The sequence below is a fragment of the Herpailurus yagouaroundi genome, unplaced genomic scaffold (genome assembly GCF_014898765.1).
Source record: "Herpailurus yagouaroundi ecotype Mexico unplaced genomic scaffold, PumYag 187, whole genome shotgun sequence".
Classification (NCBI taxonomy): Eukaryota; Metazoa; Chordata; class Mammalia; order Carnivora; family Felidae; genus Herpailurus; species Herpailurus yagouaroundi.
Window position 1 is genome coordinate 28,092,371 of NW_024412418.1, and position 19,423 is coordinate 28,111,793.

The 19,423-nt window shown below is 36.7% G+C and overlaps 1 protein-coding gene across 6 annotated transcripts in view; it reads right to left on the reverse strand.

Moving 5' to 3' along the window:
• The window catches only part of GAS2 (growth arrest specific 2), a 129,598-nt gene that overhangs the window by 109,326 nt on the left and 849 nt on the right, over nucleotides 1–19,423 (reverse strand). For 3 of the 6 annotated variants that reach the window (XM_040495605.1, XM_040495602.1, XM_040495608.1), the window contains exon 2: nucleotides 12,233–12,397. In XM_040495605.1, the coding sequence (XP_040351539.1) occupies nucleotides 12,233–12,380 (148 nt within the window). In that variant the 5' untranslated portion in view covers nucleotides 12,381–12,397. Of the gene's footprint in view, nucleotides 1–12,232; nucleotides 12,398–18,237; nucleotides 18,439–18,964; nucleotides 19,030–19,061; nucleotides 19,385–19,423 lie in introns of those variants that run through there. The other 3 variants (XM_040495604.1, XM_040495607.1, XM_040495606.1) reach the window with 3 other exon arrangements.

Consider the following 19,423-nt stretch of genomic DNA (forward strand, 5'->3'; position numbering starts at 1 on the left):
GGCAATCCAGAGGAATAAAAACCAACCAGTCAACAAAATTCAAAATGTTTTTCCCATGATTGCAGTTTGACCTCTGAGATGCACTCAACTTATCCTCAGGAGCCCATTTGATTACTCTGGCCCACAAGGTGAAGGCAGAAGGCAGAGCCTGCATCCTGTGTTTTATGTCTTTGACTACAAGAACACCATAAGCTCTCTTTTCTTTAATTTGAAATAGAGTCACAGTGCATTGAAAAGTCAACCACCATTGGCAACTGTAGTGGCACGGCCAATGTGTAAACCACATCTCTAAGTTCTATTGAGTTTGTTTTCCTGATTAAGATGATGAGGTGAAACTAATGCAACCCTGAAAGAAACACTACCCCTCTAACCATTCCTCTTCCTACCACCATCCTTGAACTGATGATTATTGGGTTCAGTTTCTGCTTTTCTCTCTCCTCAAAACCACTCGGCTTCTTCTACCACTCTTATGACCATCCTTTACCATTGTTCATCCCTGGCAGTTAACCAGTTAAAGGTCGTTTGTCTTCATTCTTCTATTCTCCCCAGATTTTGTTTCTTCATTTTCCTTTTATTTTATAATGGCTTCATTGTGATATAATTCACATACCTTACAATTCACCCATGCAAGTGTATAATTCAGTGGCTTTTAGTAGACTTGTGCAATCATCACCATGAGCAATTTCAGAATATTTTATCACCCCAAAACGAAACCCTATACCCTAAACCTGTTACTCCTGATTCCTTCTTTCTTTCAGTGTTATAAACCACTATTTTTTTCTTATATGCAACCCAAATTAACCTCTCCCCTTTTCATGCACTCTAAGTCTCTAAGTTTCAACATATTTTATTTTCCTGCCTTAATTTCCTATAACTTATGAGTCACAGCTCCTATAGATCCATACTTCCTTTTATTTCTGGTACCATAATATTAATAAGAATTTTGGGGGTGCATGGGTGGCTCAGTGGGTTGAGCATGTGACTCTTGATTTCAGCTCAGGTCATGATCCCAGGGTCATGGGATTGAGTCCTGTGTCAGGCTCCATGCTGAGTGTGGAGCCTGCTTAAGATTCTTTCTCTCTCTCTGTCTCTCTCTGTCTCTCTCTCTGCCCCTCTCCCTCACTGTCTCGATCTAAAATAAATAAAATTGAAAAAAAATTCTTTTTTAATTTTCATGATTTGATATTTAAACCTCTAGCAACAAAAACAATGGCTATTCCTTGTATCCTCAACTTCCTTCTCCAATACATATCACACTCATTGCTAAAATTATTGTTGCTAAACACTACCCTTCCTGGGTCATTATTCTTCTTTATTGCATAGTCCCTAATCTTCTGTGCTACCCAAAATATGAAATATATCCACTTTAACATACCCAAAGGATGAGCCTTATGCCTCTAATCCACTTTTCTAACCTAGCATCTTTATAGTCTCCTTGATTCTTGGTCTACACAGTGCCTTCACTGTTTCTCTAGCAAGACCTTCCCATTCCTACCACCAAGACTTTCTTCCTGGTGGGCCCCTGTCTACAATATCCTCCTACCTTATATCTGCCTGACCAAGTTCTATCTTTCCTTTAATCAGAAATCCACAAAGAGATTCTCCCAGTGTACACTGCTCTCTTTTCTAGATGGCCACACTCAAAGGCATCACTCATTTTGGTAACTTTCCAAACTTCTTCTACTGCTAGTAATATGCTTTGTGTAAAGTTCTTGTCTTCCTCAAACTTCTTTTTTTTTTCCTTTTTTCTTTAATTTTATTTTTTAAAATTTACATCCAAATTAGTTAGCATATAGTGAAACAATGATTTCAGGGGTAGATTCCTTAGTGCCCCTTACCCATTTAGCCCATCCCCCCTTCAACAACCCCTCCAGCAACCCTCAGTTTGTTCTTCATATTTATGAGTCTCATCTGTTTTGTGCCCCTCCCTGTTTTTATATTATTTTTGTTTCCCTTCCCTTATGTTCATCTGTATTGTCTCTTAAAGTCCTCATATGAGTGAAGTCATATGATTTTTGTCTTTCTCTGACTAATTTCACTTAGCATGATACCCTCCAGTTCCATCCTCGTAGTTGCAAATGGCAAGATTTCATTCTTTTTGATTGCTGAGTAATACTCCATTGTATATATATACCACATCTTCTTTATCCATTCATCCATCGATGGACATCTGGGCTCTTTCCATACTTTGGCTATTGTTGATAATGCTGCTATAAACATGGGGTGCATGTGTCCCTTCGAAACAGCACACTTGTATCCCATGGCTAAATACCTAGGAGTACAATCGCTGGATCGTAGGGTAGTTCTATTTTTAGTTTTTTGAGGAACCTCCATCCTGTTTTCCAGAGTGGCTGCACCAGATTGCACTGCAACCAACAATGCAAAAGAGATCCTCTTTCTCCGCATCCTCACCAACATCTGTTGGTGCCTGAGTTGTTCATGTTACCATTCTGACAGGTGTAAGGTGGTATCTCATTGTAAACCTCTTTTTTTAATGTTTATTTATTTTTGAGAGAGAGAGAGAAAGCAGAGGAGGGGCAGAGAGAGAGGGAGACACAGAATCAGAAGCAGGCTCCAGGCTCCAAGCTGTCCACACAGAGCCCCGCATGGGGCTGAAACTTGTGAACCATGAGATCATGACCTGAGCCAGTCAAATGCTCAACCGCTCAACAGACTGAGCCACCCAGGTGCTCCAAAAGCACCTATTGTCTTCCTCAAACCTCTTGGGGCAATATCGTGTGTGTGTGTGTGTGTGTGTGTGTGTGTGTGTGTGTGTGTGTGTGGTCCTACAGAGGGAAGTATAATGATATTACCATAGTAGGCACCTAGATAATGTGTTCAGTGAGCACGTAAATTAACAAATAAAGAAACAAACTGCTGGAAAATTTGGAGAAAATGCTGGGTATTATTTCTGTAAAGAGTGGTTAAGTTAAAGCCAAAAAAAAAAAAAAAAAAGGAAAAAAGGAGTGCTTTAAAGTTTTGTACTGAGACTCTCTTAGGAGCAGCTTTTATCGTAAGGGCAACGCATGCAGCTCAGTTCCATGAACACCTAAAAATAACCCAACTGGAACAACAGATAAAGTCCTGGCTTAAAGTTCAACTCACAACATAGAATATATTTGGATTTCAAGAAACATCTGTTTGGAATTCTTTTTTGTTTGTTTGATTTGGTTTGGGGGGAAGGGCAGGTAAAGAAGGAAAGACAATTAACTTTTTAAAAATGTTCTTTCTTCCCTACTGGATGCTTCGCATTTTAGCCCCCAGATAGGATGATGACTTCTGCAGGTGGCAAAACATCAGGAGCCCTAACTACTCACCACAGAGGTAGCCTACACAACACTATTATTTCAAAATTGTATGCAGCTGAACTTCATTCAGGAATGAAAGTAATATTCTGGAGATACAAAAGGCCGATCCAGCAAAATTTGTGTTATGCAGTCACCATGTTGGCCTGCATTGTCTAGTAAGAAAGTAATTCTGGAAATAAGTAGGAAAAATAAGTATTAGAAATATTTTCAAAATTACCAAATTTACATTTTGATGTAGAGAAGGTAAATTTTACTCCAAATTGTGGAAGGATCCCTTTATAAATTACTTATAAGATTATCTTCATTTAAAAGAGCTCTTTAGGTATTCGTCTTTCCCGAAGTTCCATGGCAATGTAAAGATTCTATTCATAATGGTAAGTGGCAAGATGATTACAGTTAATTTAAAAGAACTTGTCAATTATAAAAAGAAAAATGTCTCTCATTAAAAAGTTATTAGCAATTTACCAAAAGGTATGAATTTTACTTTTTATACATTATACCTGAAAATTTTTCATTAGCCTGATTTTCCTGAATAAAGAATGAGTTTACATTAAACATCTGTATCTAATGAAAAATATATTAGGTGTCAGCTTTCAATTCTGTATATTTTATAGCTCCAAAAGGTGGATTTTTTTTTTGCTAAAACAGACACTGTTACATACTTTATAGTTGAAATATACTGCCTCGGATGAAGGAAAAAAATGCAAGATGGAGAAGTTTTTTTTTTTAATCTTCATGTGTAATATATTTTCCACACAAAGAATCATAAAATATATTTTTAAACATACTTTATAATTTAAGAAATCAATATAAACTTTAGATGGAATGATATATATTATCTTATTACATTAACATTACCAGGTTTTTTTATATCAGTATATGAAGTTAGCTCAATTTAACCATGACAAGTCCATTAGAACAAGGTATGAAATACTAATTCCAATTCTGAAGTAAACATTATAAAAAATGAAATATCTCTGCTAGGCAAAACCAGATCTTCTTTAATCTGAATTGGGTAACTGTTTTGAGACATTAGATTATAAATACTAGATGCAGTAAGATTCTAGAAGAATAGAATCACTTCTTCCCCAGCTCTGTCCTCCCAGGTTATTGGTATGCTTAGGAAAAAATAGGGTGAGTCACTGGGTGGCTCAGTCAGTTGAGTGTCCAACTCTTGATTTTGGCTCAGGTCATGATCTCACAGCTTGTGAGTTCAAGTCCCAAATCGCGCTCTGCATGGAGCCTGCTTGGGATTCCCTCTCTCCCCCTCTCTCTCTCTGTCCCTCCCCCACTCATGTGTACACACATGTGTGCACTCTTTCTCTCTCAAAATAAATAAACTTTGAAAAAGAAAAGAAAAGATAGGGCAATGTATAGATATAATCAAATCATCTTGGAGTACCAACTGACCCACACTAGGATGTAAAGACCGTTGACTTGAACGTTAATCTAAAACAGTCTTGTCTAGAAGTAATATCTTTACTTCTCGCGTTCATAATTGCGGACTTTGATCGTCATACCACCAATTCAGTCATGACTGACAGCTTGCCAATAGACAAAGATCAGGGAGTTTGAGTAAAGATTGTAGTTAATTCACTTCCTCATAAAATGTTAGGGCACAATCATATGAAATGCAGATCTGCCTGAAATTTTTTGTCAAGTAACTAAATCAGCACACACGCTTTTACACATCGGCGTATTCCTCCCAGAAATATGCCTTGTCATAATTTCCATAAAGATTAAGTATCAACCTGTGGTGTTTTGGACTAGAGCCACGTGGAAAAAGAATCCCTTTTAACTTCTACCTTGGGAAGAAAGAAAGCTTTCCTCCCAGTCAGTTAGCAGATATGATAACATCTAATAATGGTATTTAACATTTGAAACCTAACTATATGTCAGGCACTTTACAGGTATTCATGTTTTTTAATCATCTCAACAAACTGTGAAGTTTGGCTATTATTGTATTCACTTTATAGATGATAAAACTGAGGTATTAGATTAAGCAATTTGCTTAAAATTACTCAGTGAATCTGGATTTTTAACCCATGATGTCTACGCCTACAGTCCAATGCTCCTAGCTAGCCACTGTGCTTGGCTACTTAAATAAATATTTGCTGAATACACAAATGACTAGTTTCTATAATAAAGCATTCTCCCTAATTCTTGTTGTCTTTTTCTCTGTAGAAACTCCACCAAAAGCCTTTCAGGAAAAAACAAAAACAAAAACAAACAAACAAAAAGAAAAAACAGAAACAGCTTGGGGATGAAGACAGTAGTGCTAAAAACTGAATAGCAGTCCACTGTGTAGATCAGAGAATAGCTGAGGATGTCATTTAGGCATGTTCTGATGTGAGGCCTGATTCATTGCAGAGAAAACTGGTGTATGTTTTCTCTAGAGCTGATCCAGGCAGGACCAAACTCTACTCCAAGCTCAATGCACCGCTCATTCCTAGCATATTTCACTAATTGGAGAACTCAAAGAAACTCATCTGCTATCTTAACTCGGGTTAGCCAGTGTTTTGAGATTGAAATTTGAAGGTTGGGAGATAGGAAAGGACTCATTATATCCAGAAACCCTAGATCAGCATCTGGTCCCCTCTGATTCACAGTATCTACCCTGCATGTATATCAAGAAAATACAAAGCTGTTTCTGTTGGAAAAAATGGGTAAAAAAAATGAGGCAGTATCTTCTCTGAAAGGTGTTAACTCATGAACATGAATTTGATTCTCTAAACTTTTGAACTAGCATAAGATACCACCTCTCCTAAGGAATTTTTATTGACTATGTCAAGAATATGAAAACTTTGCAGGATACGGATCTGATAAAAGGGTTTCAAGAAAAAAGAAAAGAAAGTTGTTCCAAACTCATTATACAGCAGTTGTATTTGACAGAAGCAGCTTCAATAAACAGGTGCTTAATTTTTTAATGTTGAAATATGGTTAATTTTAGAAATAACTGAAAATTTTAAAATATTTTATATTGATCATATTAAGCATATAATAACTGGATTTTCTTTCCTGTGCATGTAGGAAAGTCAGGAAAAGGGTAAATCACCACACTATCAATTACTATAATGCATTTTTAAATTTAAGTGAAACAATTCAGCATAATGTAATTTGTAATATATCTTATGATTTACTCAAAGTCCCTGCATATATCCAAATACTTACACACTTACATCCTAAAGACCTACAATCTTTAAAAACAATGTCAATTTCTTGGATGCTTAACAACTAAAATCTTTTCTCAAAAATATATTACCATATGGTTCATACAATGTTATCAACCAAATACTAATTGAAGGTAAAGGTAGACCATTATTTTTAAATGATTAAAGAAACACAAGTGAAATAAACAACTTGAGAACATTTACATTAGTATATTCATTTCAAAGTTAAGCCAACAGCAATATTCAATACTCCATCAGCAATCATGAAATTCATAGACTATGCCTCATCTATTTCAAGGAGGGGTGGGTGCTATAATCTGGGACTGTTAATTTAATAACATGCTGTTTATTCAAAGTGATAATTGTTTCCCCAAGATTTATTTGTATAATCACTTGAAGTTCAAATGTGTCCTAAGGACACAGTTAAATAACAAATGGGCAATAACTAGTTCATGAAAAAAAGTAACAAAACAGAAGGCCAAAATAAAGATGAAATGTATATATTTAATGTGTAACAGGACACAATGGCCAAAGAAATGTTTTATAGGGAAGAATAAAGGGGTCTTTGGGGTTCTTCTGCTGTCTTTTCTGAATGTTGCTCATAAAACGCTCCATGGTGCCAGGTACTAGAAACATACTTGGACTACAAAGACTATTTTTTTTTTTATTTTTTTTTCAACGTTTTTTATTTATTTTGGGGAGAGAGAGAGAGACAGAGCATGAATGGGGGAGGGGCAGAGAGAGAGAGGGAGACACAGAATCGGAAACAGGCTCCAGGCTCTGAGCCATCAGCCCAGAGCCTGACGCGGGGCTCTAACTCACAGACCGCGAGATCGTGACCTGGCTGAAGTCAGCTGCTTAACCGACTGCGCCACCCAGGCGCCCCCAAAGACTATTTTCAATAAGATGGGTAGATATTTCCAAGAATGTGTGAGTAGTCAATAAACATTACACGATGATCTTTTCATGAATCAAGTTGGTATGCTATCTCATAAACAAATCCCAACTACCATAACTATTTATTCACCATAACTAATTTGTCATAAGATAGCTAGCATTTAATATTCTAATATATAAATTTCCATATAAAAATTCACTATTGTTGCTTTAATTTTATGCCTAAGAATGTAAAGTCCTATTTATTATTGTTACCAATTAATAAGTACCTATTAAGTACCTGGAAATTATGGTATTATATAACTCCATATATGGCATGAATGTGAATATTGGTCTCTGAACCAATAAAGTAATTATTTTCTCTAACAAATATTTTTATCTACCAAAAAATCTGAATACATATTGAGTGTTCTTTAAGAAACTATATCTTATGTTTTACATTTTATATATAGGAGCAGAAATATATGAATTTAAACAACCATTAATACTCCTTTTGAAAGACAAAAAAAGTCATATTTTAATCAATATTACTTAAAAGAAGCAGAAAGCCTTTCCACAAGTAAGGTCCACATCACAATGGCACCATCTAATTAAAAGGTTTAATTTAGTATATAAATTTCTACATTGCCAAAAAATGCAGAAACTTTATATGGAGACACTATCAACTTTGAAACTACTTTCAAAACATTTCTAACTTTCAAGTAGATGAAAAACAAGAATTGAAAGAGAACTACACAATATAAATTTGCAAATATCTGAGGTGACAAAATGGTCAGTAATAAATAATTTTAAAATTTAATTTAAGGACTCCATTTCCAAAATATGTGAATTCTAAATGTATCTATTATGTGTAATAAAAATACCCTCTTTTTTAAAATTTTTTAAATGTTTATTTATTTTTGAGAGAGACAGAGACAGAATGCAAGTGGGTTAGGGGCAGAGAGAGAGGGAGACACAGAATCCAAAGCAAGCTCCAGGCTCTGAGCTCAGTACAGAGTCCGACATGGGGCTCGAACTCACGAGCTGTGAGATCATGACCTGAGCTGAAGTCGGATGCTCAACCAACCCAAGGCACCCCATAAAAGTATCTTCTAACATAGCCATACATTTTCTTCTCCCTTCTTCATTACCATTCTTGTACATAATGCATTTTCTTAACTCCAAATGCTTCACCACTTTAAAATAATCTCAAGTTATGAGTTTACTTTCTAAGTTACCATGTGAATATTCACTTGAAAGCTATTATCTCTCTACTTCTACGAATATAAGTCAATGCGAGTGGTATGTTATTGTACCTTGAGATTAAGATTCCTTTTCTGAGAAAATTTCACAAACCATCAGTTGCATGTTTGTTACCAAATACTAGCATTAAAAAAATTATTCTTATTCTCTAAAAGAAAGATTATTCATTTATGTAAATTGTTTTCACTTTGTTTATGCATATTGATGATATCAAACTGGGTCTAAAGAGATGGATTTCTTGGAAACCTAGACTTTTGGAACTGGAAAGGACATTAGAGATCATCCACTCCAAGCCCTTCATTTTATGGTTGAGGACACTGAGCCCAGAACAGATAGCTGAGTGACTTTGGGCAAATTTCCTACCGAGTGGCAGAGCCAGAATCAGAAGCCAGGTCTCCTGACACCCAGTTAGGAGCCAGGTCTCCTGACTTTTAATCCAAAGATCTTTCCATTACACACACAGTGAGTCTCTATTCTTTGAGGATGTCTTGGGCTGCTCACCCTGATCAATCTGCTTTGTAAATGATCACATTCACCAAATAAAATGTCTTTGATGACAAGTCACCGGACCTTGGAACATGCTTATACAAACAGGCTATACTCTAATCTTATCTTTCCCTGACTTTTCCTTCACCCTACAAAAAATTATAAAGCCCCTTAACACGGTCTTCAAAGCAGTATGTGATCTAGCCCCAACAAGTCACATGAACCTCTCTCCTTCTTGGTCTGTGCCACTGATGCCAGCCTTCATTGAATTCTTCCAAGGTACCAAATTCCTTCCTGTCTCAGCCTATGCCATTCCCTCCACTCAGGTTATTCTCCCATGCTTTCTCCGGCTAGCTGTTAACTATTCTTCAGTTTTCAGTTTAAATATAAGAACTTTAAAAACATTTTTTTATGTTTATTTATTTTTGAGACAGAGACACAGAGACAGAGAGACAGAGCACAAGCAGGGAAGGGACAGAGAGAGAGAGGGAGACACAGAATCTGAAGCAGGCTCCAGGCTCTGAACTGTCAGAACAGAGCCCGACGTGGGACCCGAACTCATTAACTGCGAGATCATGACCCGAGCTGAAATCAGACGCTTAACCAACTGAGCCACTCAGGCGCCCCAAATATAAGACCTTTTAAAGAGGATCCCCCCTCCAAGCCCTCTGAGCTTTGCCCATTCACACTTCCGTCTTTTTACATTCTTATTGCAACCTGTATCTTTTAGTGTTTACAACAAGCTCAGTTAATGAATTATTTATTCACTTACTTCTTTAAAATGTTTCTGTTTCAATTTACTCCAAGCTCTGATAAGAGCCGGTACTCTATTCCTAATCACTATTCTATCCTCCAGACTTAGCAGACTGTGTCTAAAACACAGTTAACTACAAGAGTTAGTATTTCCTAGCTAGTTGATTACTATGTGCCAGATCTATTTCTAAAGCTGGTGATGTCATTCTAATTTCCAACAATCTTATGAGGTTGGTATTGATATTATACTTATTTTATAGATGAGAAAACTGAGGCACATTGCATTAAGACACTTGCCTAGTATCACAGGGCTGGTAACTCAAGGAATTGAGATTTGAATTCAAGCACTCTGATTCCAGAGTTCATTTTTTAAACTAATATACATTATACATATAATATATATTTTTTGAGATTTATTTCTTTATTTTGAGAGGGACAGAGATGGTGTGAGTGGGAGAGGGGCAGATAGAGAGGGAGACAGAGAATCCCAAGCAGGCTCTGCACTGTCACTGTGGAGCCAGATGTGGGGCTCAAACTCACAAAACCATGAGATCATGACCTGAGCCGAAATTAAGACTCGGAAGCTTAACCAACAGAGCTACCCAGGGGCCCCTAAACTGATATATGATTCTGTAGCACACTCAAATATTTGTTGAATATATTAATTTATCCACAAAATCAAATTAACACTATCACCAAACTATATAAATGGAATAACAATGACAAACCATATAGCATTTAGAAGATGCCCAGTACTAATTAGCATATGTATTTTCATCATTTACTCCCACAGCAACCCTGTGGAATAACACTACTATTATTACCACTTTACATATGAAGAAACTGAGAGACAGACAGCATAAGTAACTTGCCCAAGATCACATTGCTAGCTAAGTGGCCGATCTGGGGTTCAAGCACAATAGGCAGTCTACTTCAAATCTGTGCTCTTAATTTCTCTTCTATGCTGCTACACTTGCAATAGCCTGTGTATCTGAGGACAGCTCAAAGTTAATGATAAAGTACTAATGTAACAATCATTAGTAAACCCTTGAAGGATGAGAGAGAGAGAAAGAGAGAGGGAAATCCATCTGCCTAGACAAACTTGACTCCCTGTATGTGATGGTGATAAAACCTCTACCTAGTATGGATGTCTTACTAAAAGGGGACAGCCCCTTCCTTCCAGGGGATATAGTGTCATAGCGTAATAAAGGGTCTTCCTGGGAATGCCTTTGGTATTCCTGTCCTTACCCTGTGGTTGGGCACGCTGAAAACCGACACGTAGCCTTGCTACACCACATAGAGTCGTATGTACACACTAAGGAAAAAGGAGACATCTCACCTTAGGATAAAGGCTTAAAAAACGTAAAAGCCCTGCAAAACTCGAGAGCCATGGTGAGCAAAAGGAAACTTTTGTGAAAATGTGCTAAAATCTTGCCAAACCCTGCCAAAACCTTGCTACGTTTTTAGATAAACAGGGCACTCTCACTAAGCTCCTCATTTTCATCAGCTGGAAAATAAAGATAAAAAATGTGCCTTGACGGATCCTTTAAATAAGAAAATAATGTTGTGAAATCCCTTCTGCAAATGATAAAGCACCACATGCTTTCTATGTTTACTCTGTATTCAACTCTTCTATCATATATCTATAAAGGTCCTTTCTTCAGGTTTTAATTCTATTCTCTGTGAAAAGCTACTGGTGAAAACATGATGATCCTTTAAATGCACGATTCCATTGTGCACATGGTTGAAATTTTATCCTATGAATACGCTGGCAGAACAGAAAAAAAAAGGCAGCTTTAGCATGAGGTAGCATTTTTCTCAGAGACAAATTTTGGAAGAGCACTTACAAACAAAAATGAAATGCAAAGAAAACTTTAGTTCAAGGTTGGACGACTCCAGCCAGCTCATTGAGACAAAGGATAGACAATTTTGTTCTAGAGTCTGGGTATTCAGTTTTATAGCACACTGGGTATAGGTGTGCTATAAAAGTAGGACGAAGAAATCTAGTTTTAGAAGTCAGATTTTCACAGACTGTGGCCCGTGTGCAGTATCAAAAGAACAGGTCAAATTGGTCAGCTGCATGAAAGAAAAGTAAAAAATAAATCAGACCAGCCTATAGATAAAACCAGAGATTTGACCACACATTTCCACATTTCAATGCATGATACTGGTATTACTAAGCACAGTTCATGTGAGAGATATTGAGAAATTCATTTAAAATTTCCACCTGCCTCAGGTTTCCCAGATGCAAAATCCAAATAATGAAATCTTTCTTCCCAGGGTGCCGTCACATGCTTAGGTGAAGGACACTACATGAGGGGGGGAGAAAAAACAGCCTGTTACCTTGGCTCACAAAATAAGATCCTATAACCTTACCTAATAGATTGGTTAACCACAAGGCCAGATCTTCTTTCATCGGTAGCAAATTCGCTTCATGTCTGCTGGCCAGCCATTGGCTATACTGATGCATATCAGAAAGGCCAGGTCCACTGCGTACCTTTGGGCTCAGAGCAGTGCACATCATTTATCCACTTGTAATACCTGTTTTAAAAACAAAAAAAAAAAAAGAGGAGTTGCTTTTTATATAGACTTGTCTCGTGAAAATCTTTCTGCCAATGACACAGTAAGGAACCAGATCCATGGACGTTTTGATGACGGATGAGGTATTTAATTATTAAACCCCACAAAACACTACTTGCTTTATCTGCACTGGCCCTATCACTTTTGACCAATCACTTGGTAGGAAACAGCAGCAATCTGAGGTCAAATAGAAAAATCAAACACTAAGCTCTAAGCTCATGTGAAACACCATACTAGAAAAAGTCAGCGTCTAAGGCAAGAAATTCCACTATGCAAAAGCAATGAAAAGTGCTTGATTAAAATTTTAGAATCTCAATTGTACACTCCCAATGTTTGGGTTCATATTTGAAACCACAGATTTCCACAAAATTTTAGAACTGAGTGCAAGCAATGACATAATTTGCACAATTTATTGTAAACATGGTCAGCTCTCTCAAAACTTTTACCTATACAACTAAGTATAGCACTTGGCTCTTTCAGCTGGGTAAGTTAATATGAACTCACAGTTTAGATAATTGGTGGGGAGACAGGGTAGAAGGTGCTTTCAAAGAGACCCTACCACACTTTTCTCATTTTACAGTTAATGAAAAAAAAAAAGGCAAAACAAAAACGAAAAACAAAAACCATAGAGGATAAGTGACTCAACCAAGATCATATGTACAAGATCATGGCAGAGTCAGGCTTGAACCTAGGTCTTCATACTCTAAGACCATTATTCTTGTCAGAATGATACATTTTTACAAAATAGATTCATCGGAACCCATACTATAACCCAAGAATTGAACAGAATTCTAATAAATACTACTATAGGGTTTTCTTTTAACTTACTTTGTATCTTCCCACTTTATATATTTTACACACTAGGTTTTGCTTGTGATCATTTTTAGAGTAGAAGTAATTAAATGTCTTAGGTCTATAAAATAAAATATGATTTCATTACCCCAGTCCCTTATGGGCTTATGAGCAGCCCAGTCCCCTGTATGGGCTGTAGAAGAGATGTTTGAATATACACTTGGCCTTGAATGTAGCACTTTGTATGCATTATTTATAGGACCTAAGACTATAGAAGTAATATTGAAGTAGCTAGAGTAAATAAACTCATCACTTCAACAATGTGCATGACTCTATTCTGTACACAAATAGTGCATATGAAATAACCAAGTATGGTATGACTAATGAAAATGAAAATATTTGCAGCTGGCAAGAAGTATGGTAAGATATAATGGGGTTTTCAGCTATATTTCATTATTTATGGTATTTTAAATTTACCAATATAAGTTGTATACACTTTTGTCGGTTCTATTCTTTGAAACTTTACGTAATAATCCTTTCTACTTAATGTCCAACTCTAATTCTCTTATCATAGGCTAATTTTTTGCCTTTTAAAGACTGCTTTTGAAAGAAAAACAAGACAACATTGGTGTTTAGAAAATTCTAAAACATGACTGCTTCCCAAACATTCTTCCATAGTATTAGAAAAAACTGCTAATGTGAATAAACACCTAAAAAGTGTCATAGATGCATAATTTAAAAACACAGACAATTGCATTTCCAAAGCAATTATGCTTTGGAATAACTTTTTGCAAAAAAAAAAAAAAATTCCCATAAATTGTCTTTGAAAACATTTTTTTATAAATCTCTATATATCTAATTATCTAAAGTGAACCAGTGCAAATGTGAAATAATTTTAATACATTTGTCCTATGTTTCTAAATTATCATTACAGGAGCCAGAATATCATTATTGCCTTTTTTTTTTTTTTTTTTTTTGCGGTTAATCATCATACTATTCATACAATGTCCTGAAGCTTTCTCCAAACCCTGTGATTAAATATCAGAAACCTAAAAGAGTTTTGCTCCAATTCTTTTAAAAATAGGTCCAGTCCCAGGAAAACAAAACGTCTACCTGTGGCTGGTTAGGATTGGTAAAGGCTAGCTAGCCTCAGAAACAAACATTTAAGTAATAATACATTTAAGCACATGATTGATACATTTAAATAACTCATTGAAATCTTAAAAGGGTTACCTCTAAAATGCCTTTCTTCTCAAGACACAATCTCTCCCACTACTTTCCTGAAAGTGAGATGTTGTACTTCAGTAACTTTACCTACATCCTATTATGTGCTGTGCAACTTCCATTTAAGCATCAGAAGCCTACTTTGCTCGGTAAAAGGAAGAAGACACCTCAGATTCTTAAGCTCATTGTTCAGCAAAGAATTCATCAAGGGATAGTTTACAGTAAGCCTAAAGGCATGTAACAGTTTCAATGAGCCAAAGGGACACAATCCTTCCCCTCAATCCTTCCAAACAGTGAAGTTTTTATTTTCCTTGACAGTGGCACATTTATTTCTCATGTAGTCTGTCCTGTATTTTGCCAGAAATGTAATTCAAACTATCTTCTAATATTTATAGATGATCATTAAGTAAAAATAAGAAGAGTAAGCAATTTTTGTTATGCTGCTTCAGGTATAATCAAAATTATATACAAAGGGGGGAAAAGCAATAATAGGATTATATTTCCCCAGGAAGCAAAAGGGGGGAGAAAGATGGCTTAGTGGGTAATTAGCATATAATGGAAATTAACTAAACATGTATGAAATACATAGACACCTAAGGTCACTGTCATAGACAAGGGCTCCTCTGTTTATGTGCCTTGGGAAAAAATCATGATTTCAATCCATGTTCTCCTGATCCATTTTTCATATTTCAAATCACCATCAAACCTAGCATGCCTTTGTGGTTTAGTTGAAAGTACACGGAAGTCTAGGATTTAAATATGGCAGAGACATGAATAGGAAACATGGAAATAAATTCAGCTAGGATCAAAATTTGGAATGTGGAAGAATTACTGCATCGTGAAGTAGTTTCTAATTGAAATGATTAAACTGGTGTGGGTAACAACCAAATGAATTTATATCACTCAGATAAAAAGATCACTGCAGGATTGTAATCTTTTTATATTTTCAACTTTAACCAAGTGGATGAGTTGAATTATATCACAAAGAACAAATTATAACAAAAAGATAATTTCTGATCCTTTGAATCCATTCAAAAGTTTTCAAAAACCAAAAAAGATGCCAAGGAGTAGCTTTTCAAGATGGGAAATAAAATGATTAATGGTCCATTAGACTTGAAGCAAAAAGTTAGGTTTGGGGGAAAGAAAAATGTTTTGTATCAGGTATGTAAGCACTGAAAGATGTTACCATGAAAATTCATGTAATCTAAATATTTTAAAAGCTTGATAAGTGACTTTGGTAAGTACTAGGCAAAGCCAATCGCCTTGGAAACACAAGTAAGGATTCAAATGCTTCCATGACTCTCTGAGCTATGGCTTCTTCAAGCTGTATGGGTCTATCTAAAAATGGATAATGCAACCCTCAGGATTTGGAATTCAGAAAAATAAAACTTAAAGGGAAAAACATGCAGAAACTTAATACAGAATTCTTCAAAGAATGTGTGTGTGTATTATTTTTTCTTTCTTTCCATAGAACTGATTCTGGAATAACCATTATGAATATGATGAGACTGAACTAGCCCAGGGGAAGAAGAAAAAATTAATGACTCCATAAGTAAAATCTCACATGTTTAAAGACTGTTTAGTCTGTTGCTCCACAATCCCAGTTGAAGACATCATAGTTTTGACTCTGAAAAAAAGTATTCTTTCACGCCACCTAGAGGTGTGCTTTGATTATGACCAAGATGGTTTCCAGACTATCTCTAGACGTTGCTGACATGTTATTAAAAATGTATTGCATAGAAAATAAAGTGGAAGGAAAGAAAAATAAGAATAAAATGATAAACATTATATCACTACTGTCTGCTATGAGATCCACTAAGAAGCTTACTTAATGGATTAGAATATTAGAATTGGAATCAGAAGTGCTGGGGTCAAATACTGGTTCCACTACCTCGCCACTGAATAGCTATTCTTCTCCAGTTAGATGACTTTTTCTCTTTGTACTGGAGCTCTCCAGTGTATACAATGGAGACAAAGACCTCAAAGATAGTTGTGAAGATTAAATATTTGTGCCAGTTTGAGGTATATACTTTATATCCAATAAATACTAGCGAAGCCTAAATCACCCTCATAAAAAAGTGCCAAAATAAAACTCCTGTAAGACAATTAGATTTTATAGAACTAAATCACAAAGAAAAGCCAAAAAAAAGGAGAAATGAAAACAAAGCATTGATGGAATAAAGCCATAAATAATGGAAAATCCAAAGTTTTCTTATTGACAGGGTTGAAACCCCAAGGTGAAGAATGACATGTTAAGTTCTAAAATGAGAAGTTTACAAGTATTTTTAAAAACAAATTTTGGTAACAAATTATACTTCATTTTTGGCACCAGTTAAAGACTCAGAAGCTATTAATTAAGATGGGGGGAATGCTATACCTCCCAAAATAAATGAGGAAAGATCTCACAACACACCCCCACCCCAACACACCACACCACACCACACACACACACACACACACACACACACACACACACACACACTCCTTAACTGTGGCCATTTAAAACAGTGCTAATGAACCCACAGTTAAGGGTTCCCATCCCTAAAGGCCAATTTTGTTCTGATCTAACAGCACTGACCTCACCTCTTTTCAATTTTGTGTGTTATGAGTGTGAAGCATTGCAGAAACAAAGTTTATAGGCCAACAGCACTATTTTTTTAATTTTTTTTAATGTTTATTTTTTTTTGAGACAGAGAGAGGCAGAGCATGAACGGGAGAAGGTCAGAGAGAGAGGGAGACACAGAATCCGAAGCAGGCTCCAGGCTCCGAGCCGTCAGCCCAGAGCCCGACGCGGGGCTCAAACTCATGGACCGTGAGATCATGACCTGAGCCAAAGTCAGACGTCCAACCGACTGAGCCACCCAGGCGCCCAGCACTATTTTTTTTTTAATTAAGCAAACAAAAAACACCCCATGCCAAACACCCTTTCAAAATTTGGAAGGAGAAACTGCTATCTTCCAACTGAGATTCGAAGAACTAATGACCAAGGACTACTCTAGATGTGCTGTTCCATCATTCTGAGTTCTTTCCTCCTATGTGGTCCATTTTGGCTAACCAACAGTATCTCTACAAAGCTACACCTTCCCAACCAAGTCATGAATGCTAAACTGTAACCTAAGGGTCTAATTAGAAAATAAAAATCCAAAATTTAATCAGAAATGTCACTGTAGATCTTAGAAATGGACGCACATTTCGGCTAAGAAGCACAACTTGTCCACACACACACACACACACACACACACACACACACACACACACCAAGAGTAAAGGCAAAATGACACTCATTATTAATTTTTCTAATTATGTAACAAAATCTTTAAACTCAAAAGGACCATAGAAGATGTAACAGTCAAATTCCTGGTTTTTAATAAGAGACTGGAGACCTAAGATACTTTGGCCAAAGCAACAAAGCTATTTAGTCACAGAATCATTAAAAATATCCTACTCAGCTCTCCTGGCCTCTAATTTCAAGTAATGCTAACTTTTTTTTTCCAGGAATCTCTTTCTCTTCTTGCAGCCCCATGATGATTTGTCCTGAACTAAATGATGGTATACCTGTAATAATAATACTTTCTCAAATCATGACCCAAAAAATAACAGAGTAGACACCGATTCTTTTATTTTCATGGCACTTGAAAATTTTTTTTCAAGTTTTTAAAAGCCCTATTAGTCCATTTTTCCAAACAACTTAGCACAGGTTTTTGGACCCCTACCAGCTTAACTTAAAACATAATTTGAATAGAAAACCATCTGAAAGTAATTAATCAATTAGACTAAAGACTTACCTCAAAACTTCATCTAAGTTGAGTAAGTAAACCTTAATTCATGAGGACACTTTGGGGCTTTGGATGTTGTCTGTGATGCAAAGATTGCTATAATGTAATTGAGGGCTAGCAGAGTTCTACACTCCATTGAACACATACATCTGTTGTGCAGAATAGTCTCACATAAGGGGAAAAACAGTAGTAAAAACTCCACTGACCCTGAAAACACTTAGGTCAGAAAGATTACACAAGCATTACTCATTTTGACAAGGGATATTTTGTATCTTCTCTCCAGTCCAAAAACACTGAGTGGAAAATCTTGATTGTTGCTCAGGAGAAATGAAAAGAAATAGTGCCATCCTGTCTGTGCCCCAACATCAAAACCACAAAGGTATCAAAACAGCCTTAACATCAACTGCAGTTTTAACAAACTCGGCAAACAAATTGCCAGAACCTCATTATTTGCTTTCAACCCAGGTAACTTTGGCCTTCCAAAGCCTCCAAAAGTCTGGAATACAGACTTGCAGCCTTGAATCAAAATTCTAAAATTCTACATAACACACTTGGATTAATGCAAGACCCACCATTTCACCACACCTGCAAGTTGAAGTAAGATTTCTTACCAAGATACTAGAAATAAATTCGCCATATGACTTTATATCCCAGTAAAGCGCAGTCTACATCACAAAAAGTAGGGTGAAGAAACAAGCCCAAAGTTTAGTGACACACAGGCTGAAATTCAAGCTACCTTTCCATTCCAGAGCCCGTTCAGGGGGCCATGTGTGAAGGCTTCAGTGTGCATTGCAAAGGCCGCCTGCCCCATGCCTCAGACATCTGCCCCTTACCTTCTCTTAGGCAGTCAGAACCAGGACGCCCATGTTGGAGAAGACCACCACAGCCACCCCCCTCTCCTCCGCCGTTAAGGGGGAGCATTCCTCGAGAGGGAACTCATTGATCGATTTCAAACGCTGGGTAAACTAGACCCCAGCTGCAGCTAATCAGTGTCCACCCCGGGAAGAGGTTGGGGGCAGGAATCAATAACCGACACGGGCTTGTTTCCAGCCCTGCGGCGGTGAACCGCAGGGCTCGGTGAGGGGGAAAGGTGGACTTCTCTGCCTGGTTGGCACATCCGACCTGTCTGCACCTTTATTTTAACACTAGGAGGCCAAATGGGTGTTCCTGTGCACACGCAGATCTTATTTCCCCC